This window comes from Nothoprocta perdicaria, unplaced genomic scaffold, assembly GCF_003342845.1.
Source record: "Nothoprocta perdicaria isolate Ctin4 unplaced genomic scaffold, notPer1 scaffold_30, whole genome shotgun sequence".
NCBI lineage: Eukaryota > Metazoa > Chordata > Aves > Tinamiformes > Tinamidae > Nothoprocta > Nothoprocta perdicaria.
The window spans coordinates 5,010,663-5,025,596 of record NW_020455533.1 but is presented as its reverse complement, the minus strand read 5'-3'; the positions used below and the strand labels follow the sequence as shown (position 1 = coordinate 5,025,596).

The following is a 14,934-nucleotide window of genomic DNA, read 5'->3' as shown; positions in this document are numbered from 1 at the left end:
TGCCCCTCCTTGCTCTCCTTGCCCCGCTCTCGATGCCCCTCATTGCTCCCCTTGCCCTGCTCTTGATGCCCCTCCTTGCTCTCCTTGCCCTGCTCCCACTGCCCCTCCTTGCTCTCCTTGCCCCGCTCTCAATGCCCCTCATTGCTCCCCTTGCCCTGCTCCTGCTGCCCCTCATTGCTCCCCTTGCCCTGCTCTTGATGCCCCTCATTGCTCCCCTTGCCCACTCTCAATGCCCCTCTGCCGGTCCCCAGCCCCATCCTGCTTGGGGACACACAGAGCGATGCTCCCGGTGGAAAGAAGGCCCCCAATTCCCCCACTGCATGCCCAAATTGATGCCCAGCAAGGAGATGCAGGACCCTGTGGGCACTGCCGTTTCGGGGGGGCCCTCCCGCGCCTCCCCTGCCAGCGCCGGCCGAGGGACCCAAGGGCGACAGCCCCTATCAGGGATGGGGCTGCGATTCCTGCCTCGGTTCCCCAAGCAGAGATAGGGCGGGAGGAGGGAAGCAGGACTGGGACTCATCAGCCCGCCTCGATAAGGGAGCTGCTGAAATGGGAGCAAAAATATTTAGACAATAAATGAAGTATCAGAAAAAAGCTGCGCATATCTTTAAGGAATCAATCATCCTGTACCGGGTGTCTGGACACACGGCGCCAACCGGGAGATAGGGAGCCCAACTGGGCAGATAAGGGTTAATCAAGGATTTAATTCGGCAAAGATAAACGGGCCTGAGCTAAAAAAAAAAAGAGAGAGAGAGAGAGGAGGAGGAGGTGGGGACGGAGCCAAGACTTCCTGCGAGATTTCCAGCCTCGGAGACCCGGCTGGAGCTCCCCGCTCTTGGCATGGCTCCGGGAAGGGACTGTGAGCCCAGGGATGGACAGGGAGCACGTGGCCATCCCTGCAGTGGGACACGTCACCGCTGCAGCCTGTGCAATGCCTGTCAGCGTCCCCTGTGTGGGATGCATGAACATGCGTGCACACATGCACACGGGCACGCTCTGCCTTTGCAGCCATCCCCGTCTCCCGGCTCAACCTCATCCAACAAAAGCGATGCAAAACCCCAGGGGATAAGCACTAAACTCGATGCAATCCAGCCCTGCAAGAGGGTCCTCTCCTCTCGCCCTGTCACAGCACTCTGGTTGTCCCCAAGGCCCGAAATGTCACCTACAACCAATGGCACCAAGTGCAGCTGCTTGTGCCGCCTGTCCCTCTGCAGAGCCTGATGCTGGGGGCAAACACAGGGTGGAAAACCTGGACCTCGAGCAGCTTTGCAGGGAGACTGCAGCGGGTGTTTGCAAAGCGGTTAGTGAGCTGCACAATACAACCCTGCCATGATAGGTATTAATGGGATTAACAGAGCAGGAGGCTCCCATGGGTGGCCACCAAGCACTGGCTTCAATAGCAGGGCTGCAGCCGCGTCCCGAGGCTCCATCCATGGGGATGGCCTCCAAAACCGGCGTCCTCTCCCCAGCCTCCTCCTCGCCGCGGGGCCTCCCCCGTCCCGTCCCCGCGGCAGCTCTTACCGTCTCGTTGTGCGCCGGAGACGCCGTCTCGCCGCGCACGCTGCCGGCGAAGGGGCCCCAGGAGAAGCCCTCGGGGAGGCTCCGTCGGGCCCGCACGCCGCCCTCGCCGTCCTGCGCGGCCAGCACCAGCTCGTCTGCGGAGAGACAGGGACCGCGTGAGGACGCGGGCACCGCGGGCACCTCCTCGCGTGGAGACCTGCTCCTTTATCCGCAGCATTCCCAGGCGCAGCCGGAGCTGCATCCTCCAAAGCCGGGCAGGTGACGGCAGCACGAGTCTCATGCATATTTCGAGGGGTTTCCTGCACATTTGGAATGAGAAGCAAAGCGCAGACGGACAAATTCCGGGATAGCCCTGGGGCTGCTCCAGGAGCGAGCCGGGAACGAGCTGGTCCCGAGGGGTCCGGGCACGGCGCGGCGGAAGGAGCACTTCCCATCCCCGCGCCCAAAGTCGCAGCAGCGGCAGGGCTTAATGGCTTTGATGATCTGATAAGGCTCTGGTTTAATGGGTGAGATAACATGTTAATACACTATGGAGGCAGCGCTAAAATGTTTTAACGGTGCCTTTGTCTTTCGGCGCGCAGATAAGGTGGCAGGTAACCAATACGAGGGCGGGCGCGCGCCGCTGGCTCCGCTCGGGAGCCCCGGGAGCAAGCCAACGGGCCACTTGGATGCATGGATGCCCAAGATGCCCGGAGCTTTGGCAGTGCCCATGGTGGAGCAAGAGCCCTCAGCACATGCTCAGCTCTGCCCGTTGGCTTTGCACGCGTGGCAATGGCTCCGTAACGGAGCAAAATCACCAGCCACCCAGGTGCTTTTTCCTTGCATGGATCCCAGTGCCGGTGGTCGAGGGCCCCACGTCCTGCGCTGGGGAGGAGGCTCCGCTGGGTTGAGCGCAAAGCGCTTCCCAAAGCCAAAGCGCAGGGAGGCTGAAACAATCCCATGGCGGCGGAGATTGAAATCTGATGTGTTTATTAGCCAGGCTGACATCTGGATCCTCTCTGCGCGGGGTTATTCGAGGTGAGCCCCGGGAAGCGCCGGGTGTGGAGCGCGAGCCGGAGGCGCCCGCGGTTGCCGGATCCGGCTGCCGCCGCAGGCTCCTCTGCAGCGAGAGCTGTGTGATCCCGGCGGAGCCGGGGCTGCTGCTGCCCCTGCCAGGGAAGCACTGGGAAAGGGCCTTCAGGAAAGGGCTCCGCCACACAGCAGACATGGAGCTGCCGAGCAAGGATGCCGAGGAGTCGGGAGGGCAGAGAGGGAGCGCGGCCACTGTCCTGCCCTGCGGCTCAGGATGCAGCTGGCCGGCAAGCAGGGTCTGGCGCTGAGTGGGGCTGTGGGATCCAAATGGGGTTTTCCCATTCCCGCAGCCCAGCGGGACTTTGCAAGACGCTGCAATTCCAGGCTGCAGCTGGAGCATGCCAGGCCAGAGCGGGGTGGCAGCCCGGACTGCACCGGGCGGGTTGCAAAGCCACCCATGCCCCAAAGGCTGCTCCTCACCCTGCCACCTTCCTGCTCGCCAAATCGCTTCCATTGCACGACTTGCACCTGATTCCCAAAACTCCGGTACCAGACAACCCGGGGCAGCACCCGGGGGAGCAGGGAGTGCATCGCTGCCCTGCGCCCGCTGCTCCAGAGCCACCAGCTCCGGCCTCCTGCGAGGCATCCCCGGAGCGGCTCCTTGGGAAGCCGTCCGCATCCGAGCCCAACGGGCACCTCCTCTCCCCCCACGGCCGCCTGCTGCCTCCCTTCCCCGCGTCCCGCTGTTAATCAGTGGCGCTCGGGTCAGGAGACCACGTCTCCCAGATAAGAGCGTTCGCCTGACACTTCCCATGTCAGAGCACTTCATCTTCGGCGTATCAATCCCCAGCAGAGAAAACACACAGGCGCTGATAAAGAGAAAACCGTTCCCGACAGGGGGACAAAAATAGTGCGGCGGCGGCCGCCCCGCGGGCGCTCGGGCCCCGGCGCGCTGCCAGGGCCGGCTCCGTCCCGGAGCAGGATGCGGAGGCAGCAGCAGCTCCTGGATAGGAGGCGCGCGGCGACTCCAAAAGAAACACGTGCTGCATCCCCCTTCTCCGGCCGGCTTAGGAAAGCTCCTAAGGGACCTCGGAGCTGGGGCACGTTTTTATCCTCCGGGTTTCGGATGTGAGCGGGGAGGCAGCAGCAGCACCATGCGCGGGGCTCTCCGCATGCGCTTGGCGCCGGGAGCAAAGTCCGCGCGCGCTCCCGCGCAGGGGCTGCCCTCGCCGCAGCCTCGAGCGGCGACACCGGCGCTCGCTTTCACCGCCCCGCAGGTTAATACAATTCCCGCTTATCTAATCTCGCCATCGCTTCCCGGCGAGGCGGCACCCCATTGGCTCCGGCCTGCCAGTCGGCCCGGGAGTTATCGCAGGAATTCCTATCTCCGAGATCATTAACCAAATTGGGCAGGGATCGGGGCTGTTTGCTTTCGATTGCAAAGAAAAGCAGCAAAAAAAAAAAAAAAAAAAGGAAGGAAGGGGAGGAAAGCAGAGCGGCCGGGTGCACCTGCCGTCCCCCCGCGCCTGCCCTTTGCTCCGTGCGGGCTGCAGCTCTGCATCCTGCTGCAGGGCTCTGCAGAGGCGCACGAGGTGTCCCGGCCTCGCCGTGGTGCTGCCGGTAGCCGAGGTGCCCGGGGAGCTGGGATGAAACGGCAAGATGGGAAAGCATCCTGAGCGCGGGATCTAGGCTTGGCAGCATCCCTAAGGAAAGGCTGCGGGTGCTGCCAAGAGGCAGGGGTGCAGTGCAGAAAGGGAGGGTCTGCCATGAGCACTGCAAGACCCAGGTCTCCTATCCCTGCGGCAGCCCGGCCCTGATGAGCTTTGCAGAGGCATCCAGGGGTCATAGAGGGTGGCGGGGAGCCGGCCCCTGGATGCATCCGCCTTGGAACGCGCAGCGGTTGGAGGCAGCAAGTTCCAAGCTGCCCAGGTCTCCCTGGAGCTGTTCGGGGCGCCCTGGAACCACCTGGGTCTCCCCAGAGTCACCCAGTGCTCAGACCACTTCCCACTTCCCGACATCCTCACTCCTGCCCGTGGGATAACCGCACTCGCTCACCTCGGCACAGCGCTTTGCACTTATCTCCTCATCAAGAGATTTCAAAGAAATAGCCTGAGCTCTGCTGGAGAGCAAAGATTAATCCTGTCATCACACTGCTGCCATTTATCGGCTGATAAATGGAAGAGAAAAAGGCTCGGCTGCCATCCGAGCTGCCTCCTGGAACGCCGGGGTGGGCAGCGGGCACAGATCGCGGCGGTGCCGGCGCCAAGGGGTCTGGGCACGGGCTGCACGGGGCCATGTGCTTCCCACACCAGCTCCCGAGGGGCAAGCAAAGCCCCAGGGTCAACCCTGGTGCTCCACGGTAGTAAGGACCACGCACACTGCAAAGCGCCACCGGACACGAGGGCAGCGAGCGGGTCAAGAGCAGGGACCGGGCACACGGGGGCTCACGGGCTGGGCTCGGCATCGCCTCTTCCCCTGCAGGGACCCCGACGGCTGCACAACCACGGTTGCCAGTGACCAAAACCGCCCTCAAGACCTTGGTAATAACAGTGTAGGAAAGGTAGGTAATAAACAGTGTAGGTGAGGACGTGCCACCCGCTGCAGCGGTGCCGCGGGCTGGCTCCTGGCTGCCCTGGGGTCTCTATGCAGAAGCGCATGTGTGTGCACATACGTGCACCTACATGTGGCCACAGGCACACACCTGCATGCACATGCATGCACCTAGATCAACACGCACGTGGCCACATGCGCGTACCTGCATGCACCTGCATGCACCTACATGCACATGCACACAGCCGCATGCGCGCACCTGCATGCACATGCGCCCAGCTGCGTGCACATGCGCACAGCTGCACAGCCGCACACGAGCTCCCTCTCCAGGTGCACAGGCCTTGGAACATGCAGGCAAAAGCCGGCGGGAAGGCAGCGGCTGCCCCGGCCACGCGCACTGGCCCACGGCCACCGGACCCATTCGCACCGAGCTCAGTGGCCTCCAAGCCCAGCTGGGGTCCATCCCAGGCCGAGGGCAGGACACCCCGTCTCCAACAGCCTCCAACTTCCAGGGCTTCCCTATGCTCTCCCCAAACCCATTCCCAGGATGTTAATCACCGCCAGGCATCGGAGCTGCCCTTCCGCAGGGATCGCAGATTCGAGGGCCCCGGCGTGTTTGCAGCTGCCTGGATACTATCTGGATAAATACTGCTATCGGGAGTCATGCGCCCGCTCCCCAGCGCGCGCGGCACCGCGCGCTCCTCCGCGCCGGCCCCCGGTGCCATGGAGGGGACAAGGGACACGGGCAGCAGCGCTGGCAGCGGATCCCAGGGACACAACCCCCTCGTCCTGCCTTGCAGAGCCCCGGAGCGTGGGGCTGAGATGATGCACAGACCCCAAACGCGCTGTGTGCCCTGGGGTGGGGGGTCCCCGCGTCGGGGCCCCCGCGCCGCACGGACACCCACCCACCCACCGCGGCTTCTGTTTTTAGCAGCTGCTAACGCGAGGCGGAAGGAATAAATCCTGACAACTCAACTAGCGCAATGATGTGATGGCACCGCTCCGATAAGATGGAGGGAGCCGATTGGGAAGAGTCTTAAGCTGCAAACACGCAGCATCTCCACTCTTCACCTCGGCGCACAAAGGGAAATCTCTCCAAAGGGGCTAAGCAGATTATCCCGGCTTTGCCGTCCCGGGTGCTCGAGTAATCAGGGCAGCCTTGGGAACAACAAAGGAGCAAGCAGGGCTGGCACCGCAGCGGGCACCAGCGGGCAGGGGGCACATGGGGATGGAGCCCATGGGATGCGCTGCGGCGGGATCCGGGATCCGGAGCATCCTCTGGGAACAGCGGCAGCACCCAGGCCAGCTCCATTGCTGCTCGGTGCCAGGGGGATGAGGGCAGGGGGCAAACGTGGATGCCGCTGGAGAGGGGAGAGCAAAGTGGCCCTTCCATGCGGGACAGGGGCTCTCATCCCAACACCGCCACGGCCGGAGTCCCGGCCCCGCTCCCGCCATCGCTCCCTGCTCCGGCAGGACTGGCGCGCACGGGGCCGCGGGCCGGCAGGCGAGGGGAGCGCGCGGTGGCCCTTATCGCTGCCAACCATCGCTTGCGATTTATTGATTTCTTGACTCAGTACAACAGCAAATCTTTATCGCGCTGAACCCTGACCCCGCTTAATGGAGGAGCTGTTAGCTACGCGCGGCGGCGAGGCGGGCGCTTCCCGCGGGGGCCCCCGGGGCGAAGGCGGTGCCCGCGGCACCGGGGCAAATGGGCGGGCGGCCACGTGGCGCTGCGCGATGCGCCCCGCGGATGCGTCCCGATAAGCCGCCCGCTCCCCGGCCGTTTGCATTGAGGGTGTCGCTGCCTGCCGTGGAGAGCAGGAAAGGGCGAGGAGGAGGAGGAGGAGAGCGCGGCGCCGGGAGGAAGGCGGGCGCCCACCCGTTCGGTGCAGACAATGCGCGCGGCCCCGCTGCGAGATGCTATCGCGGCTCATTGCTGCGCTCCGCGCGTGCCCTCCTGGCCAGGATATGATCAGACCCCGGCGACCGGGGGCTCTTTGTTGCACCGAGCGGCGTGCTCAGCACACCGGGGGGAAATAAGCACTGGGAATGGAATTAGAAACACAGAGTGGGCGCAAAGTGGGAGAACTTGGAGGCTCCTGAGGGTGCAGGTGCCCGAGCCGGACCCCGGCGGGATGGGGACACGAGGGCTCTGCTGAGCCCCATCCCGGGCACGGGCCGCCGGCTCCAGCAGGAGCGGGGCCGTGCAGGAAGCCGGGCGGGAGGAGGAAGCGGAGTGAAGGGGCCCGGAGCCGCTGGCCAGATACGATGAGTGGGGGAGATATCCCGTCCGGAAAAGGGGAGGGGGAAACCGCAGCGGGGAGGGGGTCCCGCCGCGCGCGCAGGCGGCAGCGCCAGGCTGAGCGCGAGCACGGGGTGATTGGCAGCTGTCAGTCACCACGGAGCGGGCGGCCCAGCTTGGGGCTCCCCGGGGAAGGAGGGATGGGGACGGAGAGGGGGACTCGGCCCGCGCCTCCCCGCGGTGCCAATGGCACACATGGGGACATCGCTGCTGCCCCACGGGAATGGCCGGCCTGAGCAGCCTCCCATTCTGGTGCTGGCCCCAAACTGGCCCCAGAATCCCAGCAGTGTCCCGACACCAGCCCCACGTCCCTCCGTCTCAGCAATGTCCCCACACCGGCAATGGCATCGCCCCACCTGGCAGCATCCCCAGACCAGCCCCCGCATCCCTCCATCCAGGCACATCAGCTCCCATATCCCTCCATCTCAGCCATGTCCCCAAACGGGTCCCAGCATCCCTCCAGCACAGCAGTGTCCCCATACCGGTCCTGGCATCCCTCCATCCCAGTGCTGTCCCCAAACTGGCCCTCGCTTCCCTCCATCCCAGCAGCGTTCCCCAGCCCAGGGCTCACCAGGACCCTGCAGGTGGTGATCTCAGGGCCAGGGTCCCCTTTGCAGCCCCTAGGTGGGGACAGGGATGTCACCAACCCTGCTGGCACCGTCCTGGCCAGACGCTGCTTTTCACACGTGGACCTTTTCCACGTGGCGCTCGCCCCAATGGGGACCAGGACACGTGGGGACCCTGCGATCCGAGGAGAGCACCCCCACGCCCTGGGGACCCGCACGTTCCCTCCGTGCCGAGCGCGCCGCTCCGCAGCAAACACCTCCCCACGGCTCGGCCCCGCTCCGAGCGATAACGAGGAATAGCTGGAATAATTTCTCCCACCCACACATACCAAAGCCGAGGGAAAAAGGGGGAAAAAATAAGAGCGCGCGGTGGGGCCGGCGCAATCGGGCAGATCTGGCGCGGGGCGCCCGTCGGGACGAGCTGTCCCTCCTCGCCGTGCCCTGCTCGCCCCGATAATAAACCTTGAGGTTTGCACACAAACTCCGGGCGCCGAGAGATTATTGAGACAGGAGTCGCGGCGCCGATAAACACAACGGAACGAGCGCGGCGGGCGAACGGGAAGGGGGAGGCGCAAGGGAGCAAAGGAAGTTTCCCCAGCCCTGGCACGGGGCTGGCAGCGGCTCTGCACGGGGCAGAGCGCGGTGCGGGCGCCCCGTGCAGCCCTCACCGGGTGCAGAGCTCTCTGCAGCGCCGTTTTCGGGCCCAGAGGGGTGCCCCGGGTCTGGGCTACCTGGCAGGGAGCGGCGGTGGCCGCCGGGCGGGATGTGGGCAGGCGATAGGGCTGCTTTGGCGCGGCGGCCGATCGCTGTCGGGCGGCCGTGGTGCGCGCGGGGCCTCGCGCGCGTGGCGGCACGCGGCTGAGCGGCGCGTGGAGCCGCGAGGACACTCCGCGGCACGTCCCAAACGCTGCCCCGAGCGCCTCTGCATCTCCACCGGGCTCCCAAGCGAGCAGAAGGGATCAGGAGGATGCGGGAAAGCCGGTGCCGAGATCCACGGCAGAGCTACGAGCCCATCGATCCCCGCTGTCTCCAATTCCAGTAGGGAATTGGGCTGGATTTGGGAGCGCACGAGAGCACCCCAGGGAACAGGCCCTACGGGGTCCCCGCTGGAAGAGGTTGGCAGCGGGATGGAGGGCACCGAGGATGCACATCCCGCTCCTGTAACCAGCCCCTTCCCGGCTCACCGGGTGCCCGAGCGGGAGGCGAGCGGCCGGCCCGGTCCATCTGCAACGCTCCCAAGCCGAGGATTACAGATTATGGCTATCAGCTATTTGCATATCAGAACTTGAGGCCGCCAGCCCCTCCGTGAGCAAGGTCATTTCAAAGATAAAAACACCCTCCTGCTCCTCCACGCACCTCGAGGCCGGCGCAGCCCCTCTGCCCAGCTCCCGGCATCACCCCAAAACACAACACAAGCCACGAGGAATCACAACCCCCACTTTGGAGAAAACCCCCGGAGAGCCCCAGGTGCATCCGGGCTGAGCACGCGCGCAACTCGCTGCACAAAGGGAGGCCGCGAGCGGCATCCACGCAGCCCCCCCATCCCGCTGCCAGTGCTGACATACGGCGGATCCTGCCAGATAAAGCCGAAAATTCCGGCTGCGCAGAGTTTCCCTTTTTGCCAGCTCCATCCCTGATAAGTGCCGAGCCTGCAGCGCGCCTGATAGACGGGCTATCGCGGCGGTTAGCGCGGGAGGAACAGCCTATCGCTGCAGCATCGCCGGACCGCCATCAACTCCCCGCCACACCGAAATTAATACCACTCCAATTACCAGAATAGAGATGGGCTGGCAGGAGGCGATAATAAAAATCTCTTTTACATAAGGAATGCAAATAACTAACTGGGCCGAGGGAAGGGGGAAGGGGAGGCTGGGCTGTTTCGGGGGGTGTTGCCTCATCCCGGCGGTTGTTGCAATGGGGTTGTGCATGGTGCAACACGGGGCTGAGCTTGCAGGAAGCTCCTGCCGGGAATGGCTTGGGAATGCCGGCAGGGCACCCGGCATGGGGACGTGGGGGCAAAGGGCTGGGAGCGGATGAGGAGGCGCGAGCGGCGGCTCCTTCCTGCCGCGGCCTCCCGGAAGGGCCGGGATATCAGTGGGGCCGGCACGCGCTTCCCGGCGCTCCGCTGCCCAGCGGCCTCTCCTTCCCGCGCATCCTGCTCCGGCCTCGGCTGCCGCCGGCACACGTGCCCTGGCAGCCGGCCCTTCCCGAGCGCCGGAATGCACACAGAGCCCGAGCCCACCCGCATCCAGGGCGCCCCTTCCCGTCCCATCCGCAGGGAGGAAAGGCAGGGAAAACCCACCGGGATAGAGCGGCTGCCGCTGCCACGGCTGCGCGCGGGCCGGAACGCCGTCCGTGCCACTCGCGACGCTGCCAGACGCCTCGCTCGCTGCTTGGGGCGTCGATAGGCATCGCCCTGCGGTCGCCCGCGGCTTATCGGTGCGCCCGGGGAGCCGCGGGCGCCGGCCCTTCCCGTCTCCCCGCTCCGCGTTCCCGTGCGGATGCCACTGGCCCCGCGCACGGTGCCTTCCCGAGGGAGCCCTCGCCATGCCCGTGCACCGCGTGCCCACGCCGGGCTCGTGCCAGTGTCCGCGGGAGGGCAGGGGAATGGGGCACTCACCTGGCCCGCTCCAGGCGGGCTCCGCGGCGCTTTCTCCCGGATCCTGCTGTTCCGGCTCCTTCGGACTCTCCGGGGCCTCTTTAGCCTCTGCCTCTGCAGCGAGAGTGGGAAGGTCACACATGGGAGCCCTCGGATGCAGCCCCGGAGCCGGGATGCGATTTAGGGCCGAACCTCAAGCCCAAAACTGCGCCCACACTTGTCCCCGCATGGGAGGGTCCCGGCACCCCCGGCCCGTGCCCGGCACCGCACTATTTGGGGCGCATTCGTAGCAACTTGATAACAATTATTTTCCCCATTAGCTGCTGTTCGAGATGGGGCTGATAAGGGCCTATCTGCATATGACAGTGTGGAAGATTAGCGCCCAAAGTACATGTTTGCCTTCGCGTCCCGGGCGGATAACCGGAGCGGAGCCCAATCGATAGGCGCCATAGAGAACACCCAGGGGTGACGTCACCGGCATTGGAGATTATTAATACAGGTGATAAGCGGAATGATTAACATCAAATAAATCAATCACCGGGTATAAAAGTCCTATTATTTTTGGCTATAAATCAAAGTGCCTGGCATATTGATTTTTATCCATCGCGCTGAAAGCTTTAGTGGCCGTTATTGCTGCCTGCCGTTATCTCTGCTATCACCTTTTTATCAAAGCGGGTTAGTGCCAGGTGCAGCTCCGCGCCGGGGCTCCCAGCGCCCGCGCCCCCAGCCCTGCACCCAGCGCCGTTTCGCCCCAGCGCCCGGGGTGCCGCTTTTGGGGGGCTATGGGGAGGGAAGGAAACCGGCGCTTCCCCGGAGCCGCCCCGGCCTTGCCCCGCCGCCCGTTATCTCGCAGGGCGCCGCAAACATTAACCGGGTTAGGATTTGCCCCCACCTCCACAGGAAGGAACCGGGAGGATATCTAGGAACCGGCTCGGCCCGGCCCTGAAATGCAGCCACCCCCGGGGTGGGGCGGGCGCCGGCGGCTCGCAGACAGCGGGCTGGTTGTGCCGCGCTGCACCGTGCCATGCTGCGCTGCATAATGCCATGCTGCACCATGCCATGCCAACGTTGCATTGTGCCATGCGGCATCGTGCCATGCCAACGTGGCATCGTGCCACGTGGCATCGTGCCACGTTGCATCGTGCCACGTTGCACTGCGTTGCATTGCACCGTGCCATGCCATGTTGCACTGTGCAGCGCTGCACTGTCCTGTGCCATGTTGCACCATGCCATGCTGCATTGCATCACGCCACACTGCATCATGAAATGTTGCACTGCGCTATTCCATGCTGCATTATGCCATGTTGTGCCATGCCACACTGCACTGTGCCGTGCCATGTTGAATCATGCTTTGTTGCACAGTGCCATGTTGCACCATGCCATGCCACATTGCAATGTGCCATGTTGCACTGTATTGCATTGCCTCATGCTGTGTTGCATTGTGCCATGCCGCATTGCACCATGCCATGCTGCAATGTGCCATGTTGCACTGTATTGCGCTGCACCATGCTGTGTTGCATTGTGCCATGCCACACTGCACCATGCCATGCTGCAATGTGCCATGTTGCACTGTATTGCATTGCCTCATGCTCTGTTGCATTGTGCCATGCCGCATTGCACCATGCGGCATTGCAGGGCATCCAGGCCACCTTCCCTCTGCACATCCCCTGCAGCCAGGCTCGCCTGCAAGCAGCCCACATGGATGCCCATCCGCGTGCTCATCCCGCCGGGCTCACCGGGCAGCTCGCGGCGCGGGTCGCCGTCGGGGCTGGGCACGTCGCGCTCGGAGGAGCCCTCGCGGTCCGAGGCGGCCCCTTCCCTCGCCGAGGGGCTGGCCTCGCCCGCCGCCGCGTCCTCGCCGTCCTCCATCTCTCCCAAGGAACCTGCGGAACACAAGGGACGGTCACGTTGCCTCTCGGCACAGCCCCGGGAAGCGTCACCCCGCTGGCTCGCCGTCACGTCCAGCCCGGGATGGGGACACCCTCCCCGAGCCCTTGTCCCCGTTGGGCAGCTCCAAACCAGGCGGCTTTTACTGCTGCGTTCACCAGCTCGCGGGGCACCGATTTGTGCATCATCGAGGGAAACATTTTGGGGGCAAACACGGGGTTTAGGGCTAATTTTCCCAATAGGGCACCCAGCGAAGCCTCTCACGAGCCACCCAGTGCTGCGGTCCCCAAAAACGCCCCAGCGCCACCATCTCCACGTCAATGCAGCATCCCTTGGCCGAGCAGACCCAAAGCCCTTAAAAGCCCATGAGACGTGAGTATTTTCAAGAAATATATAAGGTGGGGCGCGGGGGCCGGGGCGTGGGGGGCGCGGGCGCCGCAGCCTCGCCGTGACTCCAGGCGGGGATATTTACAGCGGCAGAACAAAGGCGCCGTAATCGAGACAAAGACGACAACAATGAGCGTGGAGAAAGAGGCTGCCGGAGCAGCGGAGGCAATTTATTCTAATTCTGCTAATTTCAGTTCCAGCACAATTAAAAAGGCCCTGATAATATTCAGAAACAATCGGCCGCTAACAAATCGCTTCGCTCGCCGTAAATGAAACATTGTTAGGCTAATTTTTCCCTTCACGCCTTCACGGCTCTCGGGCTCCTGATAAAGTTAACCCGACTCTCGCCTCCTTCCCGGTTCTCTTTGCTCTGCTGGGAATGGGGCGGCAGGGATACAGGCTTGGGGACACAGGCGGGGTGCCCCACGGGGACAAGGGGGGGTCCTGGTGGCCCCCAAGCTCGTGCCCCATCCCAGTATTGGCATCCCAGCATCCGCATCCCCATCCCTGCATCCTTGTCCCCCTCCATCCCTGAGGATGTGCCCATGCTGCGGAGCCCCGGCAGCCACCGCGCTCCCGACTCTGTGGGTTAAACCAACTCCTGGATAGCCTGTAAAAAAAAGGAAAAAAAAGGGAAAAAAAGAGAGAGAGAGGGAGAGCGAGCTGGAGCAGGGAGCGGAGCGTCATTTCTCCGGGATTGCTGGAAGCCTCGCACAGTTATCACCTCACACAGCCTCCCTCGGCTTGCCTGATCTGTCTATTCTTCATTAAGCAAATACGCCGAAATGGAAATGAAAACATAATAGCTATTTGATTTTCGGCGAGATATTTTGCATATTGGTTCAGTGCTGATAGCGGAATTTCATCAACTCCCTTTTTTCATGCTTTAAAACTGAATTACTGAGGCTGGCTTTACAGAGAGGGGAAGAGCCAAAAAACGCTCCGCTCCGAGATCCTCCGCTTAGACGATTAACTCTTCTCCCTCCCTCCTGCCTGCTCGTGCCTTTTTTTTTTTTTTTTTTTGATAACAAGGGAGGATTTTTTTTCAGATTACAGCGGTTGTAAAAACTTGCTGCGATCTGCGGATGTGCCCGGCCAGGCGGGTGCCGCCGGGATCCGAGCGCGGCATTTGCCGGGAGGGAGCGGGGAAAAGCGGGGACCCTGGCTCTGCTCCGGCACCTCTAGCCCCGTCTCCGGCAGCATCCTGAAGAGCCCAATCCCGTATCCACATCTGTGTTATCCCAAAATATCATCCAGTGCCGCCCTATTGCTTGGAGCCACTGTGCTGGGAATGGGGTAACCAAGTCCCACCACCTGAATCCGCAGTGGGATCCTACCAGCATCTCCTCCTGCATCCGCAGGGAGCGGGTCAGCATCTGCTTCCCGATGATGCTGGAGGCCCCGGGGCTGCTCCCGGCTCAGCAGGACCCCCATTCCCAAGACCACTGCCCTTGGAGAGGATCCTTGTGCCCGGGGCGAATCCCATCCCTGTCTCCACACCCGGAGGCTCCAGCGCGTTGGGGCACCGGAGCATGGCGCTCCAACCCGGGACCAACACACTGTGATTCCTCCCACGTGTTTGGATAATTAAACAAAAGGGAAAAAAATAAAAAGAGGGGGAGGGGGGAGATTTTTCCAGGCTGCCCGGAGGGAGACCCTGGAGCTCCCGGAGCCGGCACGCAGGCGAGCGCACGGCGATAAGCGGCCCCGCGAGCAGATAGAAAATAGCAACAGCTTCGGACTTTCCCAGCGGATCAGGCGGGAGGAGGAGCAGGGCCGCCCCTGGCCGAAAGGAAGAGGCCTTCGTTTAAAGGAAATAAATAAATAACCGTTAATTTGATAATAAACAAATAAAGGCATGAGGGCCAGGCTTCCCGCAGGTCTGCAGGGTGCGAACTGGTGCTCCGAGCCACGGCCCTGCTCCGGGATCGCTCCTACCCTCTCCGTTTCCCTTTCCTTCCCTGCTGGCTCTGCCATGGTGACTTCTCCGGGGCCTCGTAACAGGGTTGGGCTTTGCCTTCCCATAGCAATTGCCAGCCAGGGCAACGTGGGCACGAGCCAGGCTCCGGGATGATCCAAACCCCGCAGTATCCGACGGCATCGCGGCTGGC

General features: G+C 63.3%; 1 protein-coding gene across 1 annotated transcript in view; it reads right to left on the bottom strand.

Annotated features, from left to right (window-relative positions):
- The window catches only part of ZFPM1 (zinc finger protein, FOG family member 1), a 19,141-nt gene extending 4,884 nt beyond the window's left edge, over positions 1 to 14,257 (bottom strand). Inside the window, exons 1-4 of the mRNA XM_026042287.1 lie at positions 14,161 to 14,257; positions 12,301 to 12,432; positions 10,571 to 10,663; positions 1,522 to 1,655 (exon numbers count right to left, since the gene is read on the bottom strand). Of these exons, the coding sequence (XP_025898072.1) occupies positions 1,522 to 1,655; positions 10,571 to 10,663; positions 12,301 to 12,432; positions 14,161 to 14,257 (456 nt within the window). The remainder of the gene's footprint in view (positions 1 to 1,521; positions 1,656 to 10,570; positions 10,664 to 12,300; positions 12,433 to 14,160) is intronic.
- Between the last annotated feature and the right edge of the window lie 677 nt (positions 14,258 to 14,934).